The sequence below is a fragment of the Blennius ocellaris genome, assembly GCF_963422515.1.
Source record: "Blennius ocellaris genome assembly, chromosome: 11".
Classification (NCBI taxonomy): domain Eukaryota; kingdom Metazoa; phylum Chordata; class Actinopteri; order Blenniiformes; family Blenniidae; genus Blennius; species Blennius ocellaris.
This window is the reverse complement of record NC_137660.1, coordinates 12,719,930-12,741,181: the sequence shown is the minus strand read 5'-3', so window position 1 is coordinate 12,741,181 and position 21,252 is coordinate 12,719,930. Positions and strand designations below refer to the sequence as shown.

The 21,252-nt window shown below is 38.7% G+C and overlaps 2 protein-coding genes across 2 annotated transcripts; both read left to right on the top strand.

Moving 5' to 3' along the window:
- On the top strand, positions 1-3,260 carry ifitm5 (interferon induced transmembrane protein 5). The gene is made up of 2 exons (XM_080505112.1): positions 1-266; positions 1,433-3,260. Exons 1-2 carry the CDS (start codon positions 60-62, stop codon positions 1,652-1,654), a joined length of 429 nt encoding a protein of 142 aa, XP_080361238.1. The 5' UTR covers positions 1-59; the 3' UTR covers positions 1,655-3,260.
- Positions 3,261-7,736: 4,476 nt separating this feature from the next.
- LOC308136291 (putative oxidoreductase YjmC) lies at positions 7,737-18,666 on the top strand. Its single transcript, XM_080504569.1, has 11 exons — positions 7,737-7,896; positions 12,197-12,345; positions 12,462-12,650; positions 13,222-13,283; positions 13,391-13,444; positions 13,606-13,704; positions 13,955-14,090; positions 14,374-14,492; positions 15,434-15,529; positions 15,665-15,775; positions 16,221-18,666. Exons 1-11 carry the CDS (start codon positions 7,889-7,891, stop codon positions 16,284-16,286), a joined length of 1,089 nt encoding a protein of 362 aa, XP_080360695.1. The 5' UTR covers positions 7,737-7,888; the 3' UTR covers positions 16,287-18,666.
- The last annotated feature ends 2,586 nt before the right edge of the window (positions 18,667-21,252 follow it).

The window sequence follows — 21,252 nt, the reverse complement described above, 5'->3', positions numbered from 1 at the left end:
GGCCGACTGGTTTACAAAAGCGTCCTGTTTGCCCTCGACCAGGAATCTCTTCAACGACCATGGACAACCATTCGTACAACTTCCCCTCTGACTGCACCCCTCTCACCAACTGCAAGTCTGCCCGGAAGCCAGCGGGTTCCACCGTGGTGAACATGGGCAACAGTGGCAAGTGTCCTCCTCAGGACTATCTGGTCTGGTCACTGTGCAACACCTTGTACGTGAACTTCTGCTGCCTGGGCTTCATGGCACTCATCTACTCCATCAAGGTGAGCCTGAGTATAATATCTTGACCTCTTTGACATTCATGACATTTCACTTTGGAATTCAAAATGTTAATTCGGAAGTATTTAAACAACACAAGATACAATTAATTGTTCACTTGCTGAAATAGGAAGCAGTTTCTATTATTGTTGTTTTATTGCCAATTTAATATCCCAACCTGCTTTATTTAGCTGATCTCATGGATATTGTTCAGGAAATTCTATCTTTTTTTAATAAATCAAACTTGAAATAAGATCCTAAATGCAATGTAATATTAGATTTGAATCACTAATCTGTAATTGGGAATAACTGACAAAAGGTGGGCCAAGTTGGTAGGAAGTATATGTCCAATTAGCACAATGCAGCAGTGAGTAATAAAGCACAAATAAAAAGCAGTTCTACTATAAATCTGAAAGCATCAGACACTGTATTCAGAATGCTGTTGTACAACAATGCTTTGGCAAGGATCTTTTATTTCTTGTGCTCTCAAGAACATATTTGTTTCTAAAATGCATGTCAGATAGAACAAAACAACTTATTTTGAGCACACTGGCATGGTATTTCCCTGGTCAGACAGCAGAAACAATCGAAAGTTAGTATCCCTATACCACAGGAATGACCTGCTGATAAAAAAAAAAGCATAAACCAAAACACCAAAACACCAAAACACAAGCTTCTCCCATTAAAATATGTCTGAAAGTGCAATGGCACACAGCAGGATCAGAGACACTATGGCTACCTGAATTAAAAGGTTTCAGACAAAAAAAAAGAAATCACCACAAAAGGGCGTGTGGGTGCTCTCTATTTAGGTCTCCCCCCTTCAAAATCACAGGCCCACCACTGGCTCTGCACTCAAATTAAAGACAGTGACTGGCTGCTTGTCTCTGGAGTTAAAAATGGTGTAATTGGCATCTGCCTAATGGGCAAGTACTTATAGGAAATTAGAGAGTGCCTTATAGAGCCCCAGCCTGGGCCTTTCTAAAATCTTACAAATTCACATAGCAGCTTCTGGATTCATATCATTCTGGCCCCAGTAAATATTGGATCTGAGCTGAAGGGAGAAACACATATATTCTGGAATATTTCATTTGGGGATCTGGAGTTTTGCAATACTGTTCACCTCAGTTGTCGAGAAAACTGACACCACTTTGGATTTCATGCATCTTCGCAGGCCAGGGACCAGAAGACTCAGGGCAACCTGCAGCTCGCCCAGGAGTGTTCAGACAAGGCCAAGTGGTACAACATCCTGGCAGCCGGCTGGAACCTGTTGATCCCTCTCCTGGCCGTCGTCCTCCTCGTCCTCCTGCTCGTCCACCTGGGCTCGTCTCAGGGCTCCTTCGACTTCTTTGGAGAAGACGGTTTCCAAAACTTTATGAAACTGTTCAGCTGGTAGACACAAAAAAATGAAGAGCAACGCAGATCTCATAGTCAAACCGTTTGAATTGACTGTTGTAAAGAGGCCATTGGAGATGATTGAGGAAATTAAGGTGGACATGAGTCAAAATGCTCCTTTTCTGCCAAGAAATGAGACTTGTGCTAAGCTTAGGAACCTCTGATTAGTCCTAAAATTACCAGTATTACTATTGGGGGGGAAAAAAACCCACAATATGTATATTACAAATAAGCCATCTTGGAGATACATAATGAAATACAATAAAAAGATAAAATAAAAAGAACATGGAGTAGATGTTAAAAGTGACACACACAAGAAAGTGGTGAAATAACCTAAAACGTATAATCAGTATTATATAATATTATATAGTCAATATTTTTAACAAATACAGAGGTTTACAAATTATAATGTAGAAAGAGTATTTGTACTGTCCTAAATGTTATGTCAGCATTAGTTTGAAGAGCTCAGCTGAGATGTGATGTTGTCCATGGAATGGATGCACTTCAAAAGAGATGTGGATGAAATTAAAGGAGCTGAACCCAGATTGTGAAACTGAGCGAGGAGATACTCTACTCTGCATCCTTGTTGTTGCTGTTATTTATTGTATTTATGTTGAGTGAATATGTGTGAGGGCTGAACGGATCTTTCGTCAAGGCAAGAAGAGAACGAGCAGAGGAACCGGAAATGATGGAATCTGGAGAAGCAACTTTACCAAGAACAGTCAACATTGACCTCCAGTTTTTTTTTTTGTTTTTTTTTTTTTTTAAACTTTAAGCAGTTTTTAACTTGTATGTCAATTTTCTTATTCTTGTATTTTTCTTATTTTATTGCTGTCTGAAGTGCTTTCAGTACATTATCTTATGGTCAAGAGAGCTAAAGGAATCAGACACTTAACTCAGTATTAAATACATTTGAGTTTAAATGTAACCCTTCATTAAATGTTTATATTTACTTCGTCAAAATCCCGCTTGGTTAGATTTGTTTCAAGTCTCCAACTGGCCGGTGAATGCAACATGGGAGAGATGTTCATTAAGATGGTTTTTGTGGTTTCACTGCTGCTCCTACACCCAGCTGTGGAGTGATCCTTTTGGGCTTCATAGGTTTGTTTCAGGGGTTGGTCACGGTTGTTTTCATCTCAGCTGCGAGCCCACTGCCCCGCCTGCTATGTACAGAGTGTCCCATTTAAGGACCAGGTTTCAATGTGCTCTCCAGCTGTAAGGCAGAGCCGACCAGACACAAAACTGTGACTTTGGAGTCACGGCCACGTGTCCATTTAAAAGTAAAAAGTAATTAAAAGCAAAGAATATGACTATACATTTGGCTCAACTGCTCCCAGGAATAGTATTGTGCAATGCTGAAAACATTAAGAAATACGGTGTTCTACTGCAAGTTACTGCAAGAGCTGTGGGATGCAATGTGATTTAATCTCTGTGAGAAGGTGTCCATCCACCCACACTTTGAAAGTCCATTTTTCTTCCGCCAATAGTATGAATTCAATGATTTAAGTGTTACCTCGTCCAAACCATGGTATTAGTGTAATGTGTATTAGCTTCAAGCATGATTTGTTTGAACTACTGTACCTGTCACAGGCATGTGTGAAGAAAACCTATTCTAGACCTACAAATTAGGACTCAAGCTTCTACTTGTACCAGGGAACAACACCCACAAAGAGCTCTTCACCTGTGGTGAAAATCCAGACACTTCTCCCTCATCAAATCCCAAAGAGTCTCAACTTTTCTTTTCCTCATGTTTTGTCTTCGATGACTTGGTGTCTCACTCCTGCCGACCTCCCACACCTCTGTACTCCCATCATATTTGCATCCTCGACTTCACTCACAGCTTTATTTATACACTCCCAAATCACAGCCTACAGCTTCCAACGCTCTATTTTTCTCTCGTGGTCTGGGTGAACTGCTTACAGATGTCGGAGTCATGGAATTACAGGAAAGAAGTCGCCACGAGGGCGGTTGCTTCTTCTTTGCTCTTTCAAGGATCTACAGCAAATCTGAATGAGAAGGACTCATAATCATGTGTTTTTTTTGTAAATCAAGGTCACAGTCACTTCTCACTTTCTAACCTCAGTGTTAAAAGACATGGCTGACATCGGCTCTAATCTAAAACTGAATCGCTGAAGAGGAGTTTTAAGTTTCTGTATTTTTAATACTTAAAAATAACCTAACATGCACAGACACCAGTCACTATTAAATTCTGGTGATTCCCATGGGTTGTCGGTAAGAGTGTTGACGTCAGCCGGAACCAACACGCCCCTGTATGTCCTCACACTGCATTTGGTCTGTCCTCAGTCCAGGAAACATGGCAAATTGAAATGTAAACAGAAAGTAGGCTGCACCTCGTCGTAATTACTAACTAAAATGCAAATTGTCAAACATCTGATAGGAATTCAAAATATCTGAACTGAAGGAAACTGAGCACGGCTGTTACTCACTGCTGCCACCTAACGCACAAATTGAAATGAACATCCTGTTCCTTCAATGAAGGTGACTTCACTGTTTCTGTTCAAAGTAAAGATACGTGATCTGCTAAATGGCTTCATCTCAATAGGTTACATACACCCTAAGAGAATTGTAACTGCTGCTACATCTTATTGACATGATTTACTTGTAATTCATGCTTGTTGTTGCAGTATCCAGGAGGTTCAGTGTGTCTGTGCCAAGTCCAGAAAAGGTTGTAAAATATCTGGAATTATGTGGGCATAAAATAAATGTCACTGATAACATTATCATTTAGTTTTCACATAGTTTGTGTCAGGTGAGAACCTGTATGGTTTCAAAAAAAATAGGTGGAGATCTTCTAACCAGGAACGCACAACTTGCAGACATGAAGAACTTGATATTGGCTTTTCATGTCAAAACATGCACATAATAAAAGCAAATAAATAAATAACATCTTAACAGAATCTTTGTGTGGGATATATTTGAAAACATTTTCCAAAATCTACTTACAGTATCTTACTTATAGATTTGTTTTGATACCCTAAAAACAAATAACACAATCTTGGCAGGATTAGATCAGTTAAAAGTCTTACAGCTAAACATGTTTCAACAACCTTTGTCCTGGTATTGTACGTATTTGTTTTAAAAACACATTAAGACAAATATTAATAAGTCAACATCTTAAGAGATGAGTTGCAAATAAAAGAAGCTTTACAGCAGCAGAATAATGCCGACTTTCTCATTCCACTGTCAAGATTTATTTTGGTTAAAGAGGTTGGTGTCTTGGATGAAAGCAGGTCACATGCTTTGTGGAACATGTTGTTCCACACTGGATGTAACTTCTCTGAAAACGCGGCCCAAAATAAAATCCATTAAAAGTCTTCTTTTTGTCCTGTAAAGTCCAAAATTAAAAACGCACCAAGACTAAGCACGTCAGTTCATTTGTTACATAATTATAGAGACTAAAGTCTTGTAGAGGCTGGACAGTCTGGACATGACCGGCTTTGTTCAGACTGTAAACAGTCTGAAATATACGGTTAGTCTACAGTGAGTGCCTGACCCCTTGTGACCAACTGGACTACAGAACTAAAGAACAGACAAACACTTTGTTCAAGGAGTTTCTGACTTAATTATAACCCCTTGTTGAATGAAAAAAACAGAGTGACATGTCAAAATGCACACAAACCTTGATGGACGTTCACCTTATCGAAAGAAAGGACAAATCCAAAACACCGTCAGAAGTTAATGGTTTAACAAAGACAATTATGGTCTCTTTCAGATAATTGCCATACAGTAATTACAGAAGTTTTGAACTGAGTTGGATTATACATTCCTGCACTGAAATGTCAGAATTGGCCCATGCCTTCATTTCATGCAACTTTGTAAGTACCGGTAAGTGAAATATTTGTTGGGATTTTGCTGTATGTGTCCAGAACCTTGTTTTTGTTGTTTGCACAGAAATAGAAGCTCACACTGTGAAGCTGCATCTTAATGTGAGAAGCATTTCTGTCAAAGAGAAACAGCCTGCATCTGATTTAAGGAAGTTACCATTAGTACTATGATATGAGTTAAATACATGGTGAGAACATAACATGTCCTGATAGAGACAGGAAACATCACAATTTAAAGAATATCATTCCTAGTAATGTCGCAACAAAACGCTTTTTTTATCTTTTTTTTTTTTTTTTTACAAATACACAGTTCCACTTTTTAAAAATTAGAACCAGACAGTGTCAGCAGATGTGTGTTGCTGGCTCCTCTAAAGCTTTTGTGAGGCCAGGGCATTTGTGGGCGGAACGGCAAAGCAGAGCAAGCACGTGGACCTATAAAACAATTGCCAAATCTTCTTCTGCACTAATGCCAAGCAGATTTTATTTGTTGCTGAGTCTTGTTAATGTTTGGGTGAATGTTTGTACGCAGTTGGTGCAGGAGAAGACGTATTCACACAAGAACTACCCCTCAGTGTTTGGGATCATACCTGCTTTAGTAAAGTCATTATTGATCATTTAAAGATGTTCATTAAGTTTTCTGTTTAGTGGGATTTCTTTTGTATTCTTCTTTTTGGTGGGGTTTTTTTTTTTTTACCTCTTGGCAAAGACACTTCCTGAAAACATTTCTGGATTGGTTGAAAAAGGCTGGATGCTTAGTCATCACCAGTACAGAGTGTACCGCGCAGAATCAAAAACAGATTGAATCCATTTGCTGTTCATTTATTTTCTCCCCACATGGATCACAGTGTCTTTTTTTCCACCCTGGCTCCGCCCTCACTCACAGCCTTGGATAATTCCCATTGGCTATTGACTCGTAATCAGTTGCACATTTTGTAAGATGGAAATTCACACTTGGAAAAAAAAAAAAAGGTTATTTTTCCACATATTATCAGCAGCAGCCTAATTTTAATTAAAATTTAACACCTGTTCAAATACACATTAATACAAAAAGGACACTGCTCATGCCCATCCTTTTATGAAAACAGCATATTCATCTTCTGGTGGCTTCTTCTAATAGGAATGACGCAGAACATCACAAGGCTCAAATCATCCTAAACTGGTTTCTTGAACGTGACAATGAAGTCACTGGACTCCACTTACCTCTAAAAGTCATCGGATCTCAAACCAACAAGGCGTATTTATATTGAAATGGAACTGGTCATTCACATGATGGATGTACATGTGACAATCACATCAATCGGTACCAAACGAGGAATATTTCCAGCACCTTGTTGAATCTAGTCCATAATGAATTAAGCAGTGATGGAGGCTCTAGTAGCCTCCATCACTGCTTAATTCATTGAAATATTTGACACGCATTGAAATATTTGACAATTTCAACTGTTGAAGCCTATTTTAAGATTTTCTTTTTTACACCACTAAAAATGATTTCATCATCTTTATTTGTAATGTATGCTTTGCACAACCTGTTAAAAATTTTAAAACTGACCAGCAATACACACACTTAACCATTTCTCAATGATAGTGACATATTACCTACAGGATGTTTGTGATAGTCCCTCCTCATTACTGAGGATTTTACTATCTTGCAATATAACGTGCTACTTACAACAAAAGGAGTTTAAATATGATGTAGATGGGCAGTGCAGTTGGTTAAAACATTGCAGGTTCAAGTCCTCAAGCAAGACCCCTGAACTTTAAAACACTCCATATGGATGGATTGAACACTTTGCATGACAGTTACCATCGCATGTGTTAAGCTCCTTGGTGGCTGCTAAAGCAGTGGGAATATTAAAGTATATTAGTGAAATTCAATCTGAATTGTATGATTAAAAAACAAAATACAGACTTCCACTACAAAGAAGCACACTCAGGAGGCCTGATGAAGGGTTAAACACAAAAACACTAGAATGCAAATTAAGTGCTAAAAAATAAGTATATTCTTTCTGTCCCAGAGAGATTGAGAAGAATGCGTCCAGAAAAGCTCTGCAGCAGAAAGCTGTGACAGAGGTCTTCTGCATGCGTGCGAGCTTCAGACTCCCTGCAGCCTTTACGGTGCCATGAAGGGCTGAGCCTCTCAGGCTGAAGCCTCCCCTCTCCTCCTCCTCCTGGTCCTCCCCGTCTCTTCCTCTGACACGCCCCCCCTATACAGATGCAGAGAGACACAAAATACCTGACGGATATGGCAACGCCTTAAAAAAAAGAAGAAAAAAAAGAAATCTGCCAAGCCTGAAGAACAAGTTAGAAGATCATCAGCAGATATCTAGAACCACTGAACACACAGAGGCGGACACACCAGCGCTGAAGGTGCACAGAACAGGAGCGTCAACATGAGCAGGTAGGATGGTGTCTGGATACTAAACTGTATGAATAAGCTGCAAGAGAGATCACTGGGAATAACTTTCCTTCGGTGTGACTCACAGACTGGCGAAACTGTTTTGCGTTAAGAGCCTCTTGAAAACTTCCCTTCAGAATGAACTTTGACTGAAAAAATTCCTTTTAGAGTGAAGTAGAGTGTATTCATGTGTATTTCCGAGCAAACATTGTTTCATAGAAATGCTTCATAATGCCCTGTTGTCCATTTAGTTCTGCAAAACTGCAAATGGAGGTTTGCAGTGGAGGTCAAAACATTAGTGAAATTGTAATTATGTATCTTTTCAAGTATAATCTGAATACTTAGTGCACAATAATGTCTGACTGAGTCTGACTACTCATTGACCTATACATATTTCACTGTTTGTCCTAATTGTTGGCTGTTTTTAACCATATTTTAATAAAAGAGACTGATGTATAGCAGTTTGTTTTTTAGCTTCAATATCTACTTTCTTTAACTTCATGAACCCTGTTTTCTCAATTCTACTTACTTTCAAATTGTATTTCTCTCAAAAGTGATATGCACAGCTTCAATGAATGCTTTGATTCTTTGGTGTAAAATTGCTACTTTCATATTAGTGATCTGCAACAAAGTCCTCACATATTTGCAATGGTACATTTCATCCTTTTTTTTTTTTTAATCAATTTTCTTTATCTTGTGTCTGTTGTATCGCTCGGAAAAAGAAACGTCTGTCCTTTTATTTGTGCGTTTTAATGCATACAAAACTAACATATCACCCAAAGAATGAAAAGCCCAAAGTTCATCCAGTTCTTATTTCTTTTCAGTTAAACTGTCACTTATTTAATTTCTGCAGGATGATCAACTCAGTAGCCAGACTCTGCCTCGAAACCAGCTGACGAACACGCAGGGAGCATGAGCAGGAACATGAGGCACACATAATCAAGCACACTGCCGCAGAAACTCCATTTTCAGTTGAAGCCTGGGGACTTTTCTCAGTGTACAGTCGCTGCCTGACAAGTCCACACAAAGAGACTCGTCCTTATGCTTTCAATCATGGCTTGAAGGGAAAAAAATACTTGCCATGTCATTGTTCTTACTGTGCTGGTAACATGAAGAGAGGGAAGAACTCAGTGTTCTATTCTTGCTGTACGTCCTGCTGTGTTTCTTGTAGGGAGAAACATGTTCAGTGTTGCCTGCTAACTTCACACAGCATACGAAATACTTTCATTTTATAACAATGGTATATTAAAAGTTGTCATTCTCATTACCTTCCAAGATTATTAACTGTGTGGGTTTGTATATGACTTTATCTTTGAACTGTTACTGTGACATTCCTCTGTGATGTCCCTCAGACGATCGGCTGCTCCAGTGCATGAATGAATACTTGTGCGAGTTTCAACAAGCACACTTACACAATTTAATAGCTCGATTAAAAGGTTTAGTGTAGGTTTTAAAGTTGCTGACGGATGGAGTTTGGCTTGTTTTGTGTCTCGAGACTCAGCCCTGCAAACTGAATGCCAACAGTGAGGAGCTCATGTTCCTTCTAACTCTTTGGGGGAAATGAAACGGACATGTTTTTCAATTTGAAGATTTTTAGTCAACATTTTGGAATTGGCAAGTAACAGCTCAAATGATCACTTGGCTAACTCCGATCGCACACATTTCTATTGAGTGTATTCTTGCATGATGAAAGGTTTATGTTGGAGACAAGTGAAAAAAAACACATAACATAACAGTAAATAACAGTTTCCACAATTCAAATACAGTGTTTTCAAGCTTTAACAAATGCTCATCTGCATTTTTGAATATTCTGTTTCCAGCAGGGATGTGACCTTCTGAAATGTGGTTTTAACTGAATGTGCACATTCATTTGGAGAAGTCAGCCCACGGCTGATGTCTGGACCCAATCAAGACACATACCAGAATTTACAAGTTCTGTTTTCCGTTGTTTTACCACCAAATGCCAGAAAGCACATTGGAGGCATGAAAGCAGTGGAAAAAGTGACTGAGGGAAATGAAGTAGTAAACTGTGAGCAAAACGAGACCACTCAAACACTAATTAATACGCTTGTCAATAGTTGTCCCAACTTGTTCTACCCAAACACATCAGGTAAAATGACATTACAGATTTGAATGATGTCTTCACCTCTTGTTTCTGAAAAGGTTATTTGATAGTATAAAGTCTGCCATCGTTGCCCACTTTTGGCTCTTATTGAGGAACTTTATCAATCTCAGGGTTCCCCCCCGGGGCTGGAGTCGGTCAAAGCTGAACTTAGGAGAACACAGGGTGCACAGGTCACTGGCTCATCACAGGGAAAACACAGAGACAACACTATCCCACTGTGAGATAAGAGTGCCAACTACAGTGCAATGTTGCTTGTAATTTATTAAAGTATTTTAATGAAAAAGTTTAATAAATTCACCATTTAAACATGTTCTGTCATAACCTAATGTTCTATTTCTCCTGTTTTTAATTGTTTTCTTAGGGTCCGAGCACTGAAAGTACAGGAGGACCCTGTTGAACTTCCTCTGACTATTTTAAATTCGTTTAACCCTTTTTTTTTTGTTAATCTGTAATTTGTCAATGCTCCAAACTTACATTTTCAAATTGGACTGAATATATCTCTGTAACTGGAACGACTGTATTACCAATCATGGTGCAAAAAATGTTACACTCTGTAACTGTAACAATTGTCCTCAACACTTGTATGATGTTTGGAGTAGCCTTATAATGCTTCTAGTGTTGTTTTGAATTAGAATATATCTACAAATGAGTCTTCCTTTTTCTTGTTTTTGTGTTACAAAAACTTCTATATTATTAAAGTTATTTCACCAAGGAAATCATTAAAAAAAATCTGTTTGAAGAGTCCTGAAGAAGTTATAATATTTTTAAATAAGATTAAAAAAAACACTGTTATAATCAATGGTGATGCCATATGTCACATTGTGAAGCACACCATGTAGTTACTTCAGATTTAATGTCAGTGTTGTACAGTGTGACTCTGCAGCAGCAGAACACGCTCAGACACATAAAGGTCTGTCTGTACGCTGCAGCTTGCTTTATTTAGAAAAGTCTGCCGCAACTTTAAGCTTTTGTTTACAGCGTGCTCCTGCAAACGTCCTCCTCATCCGATGCAGTAAGAAGTCAAAGTTACCAATGTGACCAAACTTCATGGCTGTGTCCAACAAAAATGGATTAAAAAGTTATTAATTGGCATTAGATGGTACATTTTGGCAAAACCATTTAATTTAATTTATTTTCCACAATTTCACACATACAACAACAATTTTGATTTGTGTATGAATTCTGCAAAATTATGCAAAAAATTGGACACCCAACAAAGCTCAGAGCCTAACATGCTGGGGCCCAACTTTAATCCTTTAACATACTGACAAAAAGAGACCTTCAGCACATTGCAGCAAAGTGCTGCGTGACTTCATAGTTCACTTTGTGTACATTTTCCTTTTTTAGGCAAATGTCATGTTTTGAAACCTTCATGTGTGGGAGGAAAGAAAACATCATCACGAGAACTGCTGTTTGCATCTCTGATCATAGTATTTACACCACAACCCCAATTATAGTCAAGAAAACAACAAACATTATAGTAACAAACAGAGACAATGCAGCATGAGAAATGACACACACACAGTCATAATCAGTAACCTAGTGACTGTAGCTGAAGGCACCCTGAACAGGTCTGGGCAAACAGAGACAATCAAGTTAACCATAAACTCTCCTGTGGGAGGAAAATGTACATACTGTACGCATGAAGAGAAAATGCAAATTTCACACAGAAAAGGCCTCAAACCGGTCTTGAACGTGACGCTTTCTGACTGTGAGGTGAGAGTTCTCACCACTACCTCACCTTGTGGCCATGAAGTTATATTGTATTCCTGAAATGTTCTGCAAAATAAAAAAAAATTAAAATAATCTTGATGCAATAAACCCAGAATTGTTCCGGTGGACTCTTCCGTGTTTGTGTCTCTAAGTTTGTAAGTACACAAGGCTGATACATTAAAAGTGTACACAATTAATGGGATGTGTTCATCATCTGGGGCTGCATGGTAATGCAATGGTTGGTGCTTTTATCTGACAGTAAGATCATGCCTGGTTCATGTTTTCTCAATGTGGGCTTTCTCAGTTTCCTACCACACATTTTAGAAAAAAAAGTTCATTTGTGACTCTTACCCACAGGTGACATTATGCGGTTGTCCTGGATTTGGTGCCACGTGATCATTGATAACACGGCTTGTAAAATAACTGGATGGCAGTTCATGATAAATGTCTCCTGTCCTCCTGCAGATGTTTGATTAAAAAGTCTGAGGTGCAAGGCTTCATCGAGAGATGTATGGTCGCAGTGGGGACCCAGGCGCACCACGCCCACAGCCTTGCCGAGGTGTTGGTAGAAGGCGATCACAGAGGCCACTACAGCCATGGACTGAACAGAATGGGTCAGTGGAAAGTTAAAGTGCTTTACTTCCTCTATTTGGTCTGATGCTGTGGGAACCTCCAAGACGTGTGTATCTAAATATGAGTGACTCAGCTGTGTGCTTCTATATTGTGATAGATATGTATGTGAAAGACATCAAGACGGGAATTTGTGCCAAGAATGGAGAGCCAGTGGTGAAGAAGGAGACGGTGGCGACGGCACTGGTGGATGGGAAGAACCTCCTGGGCCCAGTCGTAGGAAATTTCTGCATGAACCTGGCCATTAAGAAGGCCAAAGAGGTTGGCATCGGCTGGGTGGTGGCAAATGGTGAGTCCAGGCTAAATATCAAAGGATTTTCAGAAACACTCAGCAAATCTTTTGCCCCAACCCAAAAAAATTAAAAATCAAAGAATATTTGCTTGTCTCAACTGTAGCAGGCCTATTTTATATTCTCAATTCCTCTGAATAGAAATGCAGAGGATAAGATAAAAGGTGTTTGTATCTTCATTACCGGTGAGTGTATTTTGTGTTTTGCTGTCACCTAAATAAAAATAAAGCTTTAAGTTTCACTTTTCTGAAAAAAAATATTTTTCACAAGGACTTGCACAGGCCTGTGTATGACAGGACTGAATCAGACATTCGTGAAATTATCTTTTTTCCCCATTTAAAGATTGATTGTTTCACTTTAGTGCTTGTTGATCTATTAGGTTTCAGAAATTAATTCATTTCTACTGTACTTAATGAAAGATGAAATTATGTGGCCACTTTCAAATAGTAAGAAAGCATTAAGTATATTTGAGAAATTGGGCAGTGATAATATATTGCCACCAAATGATTAAGAAAAACTATAGCTGTGTTCTTTAATGATATTAATATTTGACTTGATCATTTTGTTCAGGTTCCAACCATTATGGCATAGCTGGATATTACGCAATGCAAGCACTGAAGGAAAACATGATTGTGAGTGAAACACACAAACGCAAATATCCACAAACTTTTTTTATTTTTTGTAAATTTGTAATTTTATGCTATAAATGACAATGTTACACAAAATGTGATCCCTATAGGGCATGTCATTCACCAACACATCTCCACTGGTGGTTCCCACTCGTGCCAAAGAGGTAAATCTATTATTACTGCAGGGAATTGAGTTGTATTACCTATGATGACTCTGATGCGTGTCATGTAGAAATGATTTATAAATGTTTTATATCTGTAACAAAGTGGTTGCCTGTGAATTTACTGTAGATGTTGCCAAACTCTCTTCATCTCATGTCTGCAGTGCACCATTGGCACCAACCCCATCAGTGTGGCTGCTCCGGGTAAAGATGGAGAAAGTTTTGTTCTGGACATGGCCACTTCAGCCGTCGCACTTGGAAAGGTACAGTCAAGTTAAATGGGATATATCTTGACAGGTAGGGGATGTATTTATTTGACAATCACACTCTACTTACAAGGTCATTTACCTACTCTGTCCAACATAGGATGTCAGGCAGATATGGTTCCTGAATATATTAAACAAATTTGTGCACAAATGATCCCATAACACCATGCAAGAGTGACCGATTACAGACGAAGTCAGAACCTTTAAAAAAAATAATAAAAAAATGTATCTTATGTCATGTGCATAGGTGGAGCTTCATGCACGGCGTGGGGACACCATACCTGAGGGCTGGGGCTGTGACCCGCAGGGAAATCTCACAACAGACCCTGAGAAGGTCCTCAATGGAGGAGGGCTGGTGCCCATTGGTGGCTGTGAAGCAACAGGTCAGAAAACAGGAGAAAAAAAGAATTTGTCAACACTCTGTAGATTGATATTAAGTTTTATTTTTTGGACGGTCAAATAGATATTGTATCTAATGTGCATGCATTCCAAAGTGGATGCTTTGCTTTACTTCCATGACAGAATAACAGAGGTGAATAATATTAATATTTGAGAATGATGTCCCATTTTGAGAAATTACAGATTGGACTATTGTCACACTTTGTGTATATATACAGTATATATGTCTTTGTTTCCTTTTGTAGTTATGTCTGTTTGTGCCTTCAGGAGGCTACAAAGGCTACGGCCTGGGAATGATGGTGGAGGTGTTCTGTGGGATTTTGGCTGGAGCTCACTACAGCAATAACGTCCGCACATGGAAAGTGACGGACAAAATGGCCAACCTGGTATGACTTTTACTGATGTTAAATTTGCTCATGTGGTTGATCTGCTTTCACAGAATCTGGTTTTGTCATTTGCTTTGAACAGGACCTGTTGCCTTCTTACATAAAATGCTAAATGTGTAACTTTTCTATCTATATGAGGTGAGACAGGGGAGGTAATACAGTATATATAGGAGCTACAGTGGATATACGTATTACTCTGAACACCAAAAGCCAGACAGCGTCACCCTGAGAATTTCATCCAGAGAAATAATTTACGTCAGAATCCTAGTAATGGTTTGGGTGAGGACACTCTGGTTCTTTTACTAATGAGCAGGCAATGGGGTTCCATTTCATAGAAATGTAATTTTTTTTAAATACTTAAAATGTTTATAGTTTCATTCCTTTGCTAAAATGAACAAGAGGAACTATATCAGAGCTGAGGCCTCATGCTCACATACCAAGTCATGTATATGTTGCATAAAATCAGATCACTCAAATGGGCGAAATTAAAAGAAATGAACTTTTCTCACCCCCCATCCATACTATTAAAAATAAAATGTGACTATTGATTATGCAGCTCAGAATTACAAGGCCAACCCGGTCACAGCCAGCTGTAAGCAGAAGGTCAGAAGAAGACCAGACGGCAGCACAGCAGAACACAGTGCAGACACAAGCAGTGTCCGTGCATCTTGATGCGACACAGGCCATGAAGAAGCAAAACGATGTCAGAACATGTTGACGCAGATACAATATTGTATAGAGACGAAGCACAGAAGCAAAGCAGCAAAGCAGCAGCGTATCTCAAGGCAGGTTAAGACGGGATCAGCCTCCATATGCAGCAATTACAGACCCTGGCATGCAAAACAGGAAACTTATATTAAGAAAGTAAATTTTCCCCTTCATGATGTGAAGTCTCTCTTTGCTGCTTGCCCAGCTCACAGTGTGACCGGCTGTGTTCTCAGGGTCAGTGCTTTGTGGCAATCAACCCAGAGAGCTTTGCTTCTGGGTTCAATGACAGGATGTCTGACCTGATGTCCATCCAGAGAGGCCTGGACCCTGTGAGTAAAGCCACAGCATCAATATGCGGATGTTTTGTATTGACTGCGATTTATTTGTATTCGCATGAAGAAGGTTTAGTCATCAAAAACAAATGCACATAAACATTGCACGTCAATCCTATTGTTCTACTGCAGTGCAACTCCAGTGCTCCTGTTTTGGTTGCTGGAGACCCCGAGAGAGAGAACGTGAAGAAGTGTGACGAGATGGGCGGGATTCCGTACCACATCAACGTTGTCAGCTATATGGTAAGACCCAGAAACACACACAGCTCCACTGGAGGGAGACTTCATATTTTTGTTAACTTGTTCATTTTGAAATCACAACTCTGAGAATCAGTTTGCTGAGGGTGGGAGGAATAATGTGGGTCAGGGCTAGGTTTATCGGTATCTATTTTTCGTCGAGGGATAACATTTTGGTTATCAATGTTCAGAAAAACCACCCAGGCAAGTGAAGGAAAGGCCGAACAGATTACATGAGCGATACATTAGATTAGATTAGAATAGATCTCTGAGTAGCATGTTTAGTATTCACATAGAAACGTGCTTTGTTAGCATCACAATAGATATACAGCGTGCTGTGCATGTGGGATAAAATCCGAAAACATTCAAACTGTGTGACTGTTGCAGAATGGGAAAAAAAAACCCATTTTGAAATCAAACTGAATCAGTATTTTAAATGTGATTCCTGCAGAATGATTGTGCAAAGACAATTGGTGTGAGCAAACTGCTGCCATGTGACAACCTGGTCTCCGACTAGATGCTTCATTCGGGATCTTCAGCTGTGAAAAGTCAACATATTTCCTCGTCTCAGTGGAAGCGCATTTCTGTTCATGCAAATTACAAATGGTTTGGGTTTCTACTACAACTTGAAAGTCACAAAATTAAATGTCAATTTTAAAATGAATTAGCATTTGTAATAAATTTCTCTAAGTGTCTGAATCTGAATACAAGCATATTAGAGAGAGGCCGTACCATTCAGAGGCATCATCTTCTCTTTCTCTCCCCTTCTGCCCCCTCACCCCAACTGAAACGGTAGCACCTCTGAGCCTGGTTCGTCCTGAAGGTTTCTTTCTGTTTAAACTAAGCTTTTTCTTTCGCCTATGATATCTCATGTGGAATTGTTGGGTTTTTCTTTGTAAAAGTGCCTTGAAATTTTTTTGTTGTATGAAGTGCTATAGAACCAAATTCAATTTTATTCAATTGTAAGTCAAAGTTTTGTTGTTGAAATATTTAAATGAGTTTTTAAAAAAAAACAACTATGTGATTGACAGATTAATTTAAGGTAATGCACTTTCTTGTAGCTACTTATGGGCAAATTGCAATATTGTAATTGCACAGAAATGACTACAGAACAACGCACAAAATTGTTATAGTCTGATAAGCATTTTTCAATTGAAAATGATTTGGTTTATGAATCGAGTCTGAATAATCCTTTTTGTATGGTCATGATGAAAATTTCATTTGTAGCACTCTTGTGAAATATAACCCACACAACTCTGAATTTAATTTTCTCTGCATTGATGTTTATTAACCTTTAATCTTTATATATCAATATAATACATATAGTGAAATATCACCATCTTTTATTTCTCTCCCCCTAAGACAGGAAATGAAAACTATAGTTTAACTTTTGTTTCAACTCATTAGTGTATGAAATAAAATCAATGAACCTGCAGATGAATAGTCTTTTTTTTTTTTTTTTTACATTTGAACATAAAAAAATACCTCAAAATGTTTCTCAGGTTTCCTTTTCCTAAAAATGTCAGACAATATGCATGTCTCAGGTTGAGTTAATTGTATCCATCTTATCGCTTCATTCTAATATTAAATCTCATGGTGAAATAAGGATGGCTTGTGAATAGAACAGCAATTGATGTGTATGCATTTAAATTGTATTTTTCAAGATTTTCAATGGAGTCGCTCATATTCTCAAATACGTGCTCAGAGCAAAGTTCCATACAGACAATAATAACATTGAGAAAAAGAAATCTCCATTAAATCTTCGTCACTTCACCTGATAATCAAAGTTTTTATGAATAACTTTCACCACTAGATGGAGACAACGTATAAGCAACTGAGGATACAGTTTTAGACAATGCAAGATGACTGAAAATATGTACCCAACTACATAACTGTGAGACAACAATCCTCAGCTAAAAGTAATAAAGTACATTAAAAGTAAAGTAAAATGTTTTTTTGCATGGTCACCTACAGGCATTCGTTTTAATTGTATCTGCATAAGATCTCCGCATTCAAAGGACATGTCAGAAACACGAAATCATATCAAATTGATATTCTTGTGATTTTCTTGTGAGAAATTGTTGAACAAAAAATGCAATAGAGTTTAAATGTAAATTGAAATCATGGGTTTGCTCAGTAACAACATGTGATTTTGAAAATGGCAAAGTAGATTATGGAAAATGTGCTTCAAAATACAATTTCCTTTTAAAATGTCCTTTTTCTAAAATATTTTTTTTACATGCACATCTGATTTACGATATATACATAATCCTTATTCGATTAAATTACACCACTGTTTTATTGTTGAAAGATCTAATATACCTGGATAATACACATTAATTACAGTTTAAAAACAATGCGACATTTTGGTTATTTTTAAAGTAAATGTGAAGGTAAACAAAAAACAAAAAAAACTTCAAGGAATACTAATAGTAAACCAGTGAGAAAATAGACGTATGTGTGTATGAAGACAGTCCGTTAAAAAGAAATATAATAATAATGCATAGGCTTTATAGGACACTCAAAGATGCTTCACATTGCTTTATTCATTCACTCCATACTGGATGATGGTAAACTATGTACAATATGTAGCCACAGCTGCCAGAGATGGGAATAGAACCTGCAACCTTCCAATTGGGAGATGACAACTCTACCAACTGAGCCACGCCACCCAAATATGATTGAAAAACTATTTGAAAGGGATTTTAATGCAGTCAGTGAAACGGCTTATCTAAGATTTTATTATTTCTAGAGATTTAATATCCAAATCAAGCCTAGTATATTTTGTATGTTTAGGCTCATATATTTGCATGCAGTATTTTAACGACACCTCTGGATCTCTGTTCCGTGCTCTGTATGCATTAAATTTTGTCAATAAAATGCAATTTACAAGCAAACTGTTTCCAACCTTCCTGACTGCGCTTTTCTCTTAATGAGTTTCCTCAGCGAATGTATACATTTACGGTTTGAAAAGCTCATTTATTATTAAAATAACTCCAGAACAGGCCTCCCCCGGGGAGAAGGGGGGCTGGACATTGACAGATGCCCAGATTAGGAGCTTAATCTCCCATGCCAAAAGTCCTGGCACTGTGCTCTGGACCCTGGATGTCCCATTAACACTCGGCCGGCCGCAAACAAAAGAAGAGAAATCAACAAATCAATGGGCTTTCAGCCCCACCAGGGGAGGGAAAGGAGGTGGGGGTGGGGTGTGATTGGAGGCGGGGGCAGTACTGAGCCAGGTCTGGATATGAAGGGGATGCATGAAGATTAGGTTTGGGCTGAGGGGGAAGGTGGCTGCGTGTTGGGTGGAGGGCTCCTCCAAATCCACGGATTAAGGGGCCGATTCAAACACTTGTTGTAGGGGGTAGACTCAGAGGAGTGTGTGCATGGTTGGATGGAAGGATGGTGGATGCCTAATCTGCCCTGGCCTTGGCCTGGTGCCCCTGTGCGGATTAGGAAGGGCCCCTGAGAGAGAGCCAGGAGAGCAGGGCTGCTGGCCAGGATTAAGCAGATTCTAACAGGTGTTTTCTATTGTGATGCTGAGGGGGGGGTCTGTCCATCACTGGGTCAATGAGAAAATCATGAAGTGATTGGCTATTACTGATGGGGCCAGTGATGCCAAAAGGGCATGGCATGTATGTATATAAGAGCCACTGTTTGTTTTGGGACTCGTATGTGCAATTAGACAAAACTGATGCATTTGTGGATGTGCGTTTTCATATTTTCAATAAAGCAAGGTCACCATAGGAAAATCGATATATGTATGAGAGATGAAGGAAGATAAACAAAAATCACAAAACCGTTTTGTTCACATGAGCCACCACATGTGACGTCCCGCTGCAGCAGATCCGAGGTTATGAGGTTATGATGGCGAGGCTGCAGCTCTTCGGAGATCAACTGTGAGGGAGATTAGGATGGCGACTTTCACACTGTACGAGGATCAGATCAGAAGAGCTTAGAAATAGACAGAGTTTGTGGTTAGGAATTAAACACACTCAGTTACAGAGAAAGGGACATGTGGGATGCTGGGTGATATAAAGCTGATGACTGTGGTTTTGGGAGAATCATTTTTTTTTTAAGAGAATGCACACTGTGAATAAATTAACATTTTCAATAACTGAATGTGAACAATTGACAGGGCTGTTATTATAAAAATGTTGAATAGTGATTTGTGGTTGAACACTTCCAGGTATTGCTGTCCTCTGGAGAGCTGCTCTTCCACTTCAATGACTGTGGCTGAGAAGTTTTACTCTGCTTGTTGTTATTTGTCCAAGTTAAATGACATTAGAAGAAATCACACAAAAAAAAGCGGCCTGAAACGTTTGAAGCAGACCATTAATGCATACTGACACATGCAGAATATTGACTTAAATTAACTGGTCCCAACATGTGTTCAATAAAGCTCTTTGGTGCTTTTAACTACAAACTTGTACCTGTTCATCAGATATCGTCTTTAAGCTCGGTGCTGTCCCCACAGGTCAACATAGATTGCAAGTAATTTCTTAGATGTATTTTGTTACAAGTGTATGTTGAATATTATGCATCGGTTCACAGCATAATGTATTGCATTATATAGTAATAATGCATATATTTCTCATCTCCTATTTGATCAAATAATCAAAACACATATGTTTCTTTCAAGGAATCTTTATTGCCATACCAGTACACTACTGCATGATATGGTATGAACTGAGGCTGGGTTGACGCCGAAACATGAATAAGTAAAGAATGCAAAAAAATTTAATGGAGAGCAATATAATATGGACACAGTAAAGCACAATGATGTGTGCTTCCCTTTTAGAGATTGATTTTAATTTCATTTAATGAAACTGCAAACCAGCAACAAACAGTTGAAAAGTGTTTTTACTTACATGTTTTTGACTGAAAATGTATTTACAAAGCAGATATACTATAGAATGTTGAATTTTGCTAGACTGTTCTCTAAGAGAATGCTACATCATACAATAACATCCGGCTTGTTAGTCTTTTTAATCCGGCTGCTGAAGATTGGAATAGGATTGCCCAAATCAAATCATATCATTTATGACTGCATCTATTGGACCTTGCCCTGTAATGCCCAGCACTCTAGCAGGGGGCGCATTAGGCGACTACCCCACAACACCTTGTGGAAGTTGTATTTTACTCCTCCTCAATTCTTATTACCAATCTACCAAACTCATCCTGTGGACTCCAGCACACTGGAGCCTTCGAGCTGCACCAGGCCGGGCGGAAGTGCTTGCAGGCTGCATCCAGAATGAAAACAAAGACAAGTGAGGTGAGCTAAAAAAATAAAAAAATAAATAAAAAACAAAACAAGAGTGTGCCTTCTGCTATGTAACATAATTATGCATGAATATGTTTTGATACTTGATATGCAAAAGCACAATGACAAGTAAAAAAAAAGAGGTGAGCTCAGCTAAGCCAAGCTAAGCTAAGCTATGCCAAGCTAGGCTAGGCTAGGCTAAGATAAGCTAAAGCTAGCA

Coding starts and splice junctions, on each gene's coding strand:
- ifitm5 (XM_080505112.1), top strand. CDS start 60: ATGGACAACCATTCGTACAACTTCCCCTCTGACTGCACCCCTCTCACC. Junction 267..1,432: donor CACTCATCTACTCCATCAAG/GTGAGCCTGAGT, acceptor GCATCTTCGCAG/GCCAGGGACCAGAAGACTCA.
- LOC308136291 (XM_080504569.1), top strand. Junction 13,705..13,954: donor CAGCCGTCGCACTTGGAAAG/GTACAGTCAAGT, acceptor TCATGTGCATAG/GTGGAGCTTCATGCACGGCG. Junction 14,091..14,373: donor TGGTGGCTGTGAAGCAACAG/GTCAGAAAACAG, acceptor TTGTGCCTTCAG/GAGGCTACAAAGGCTACGGC.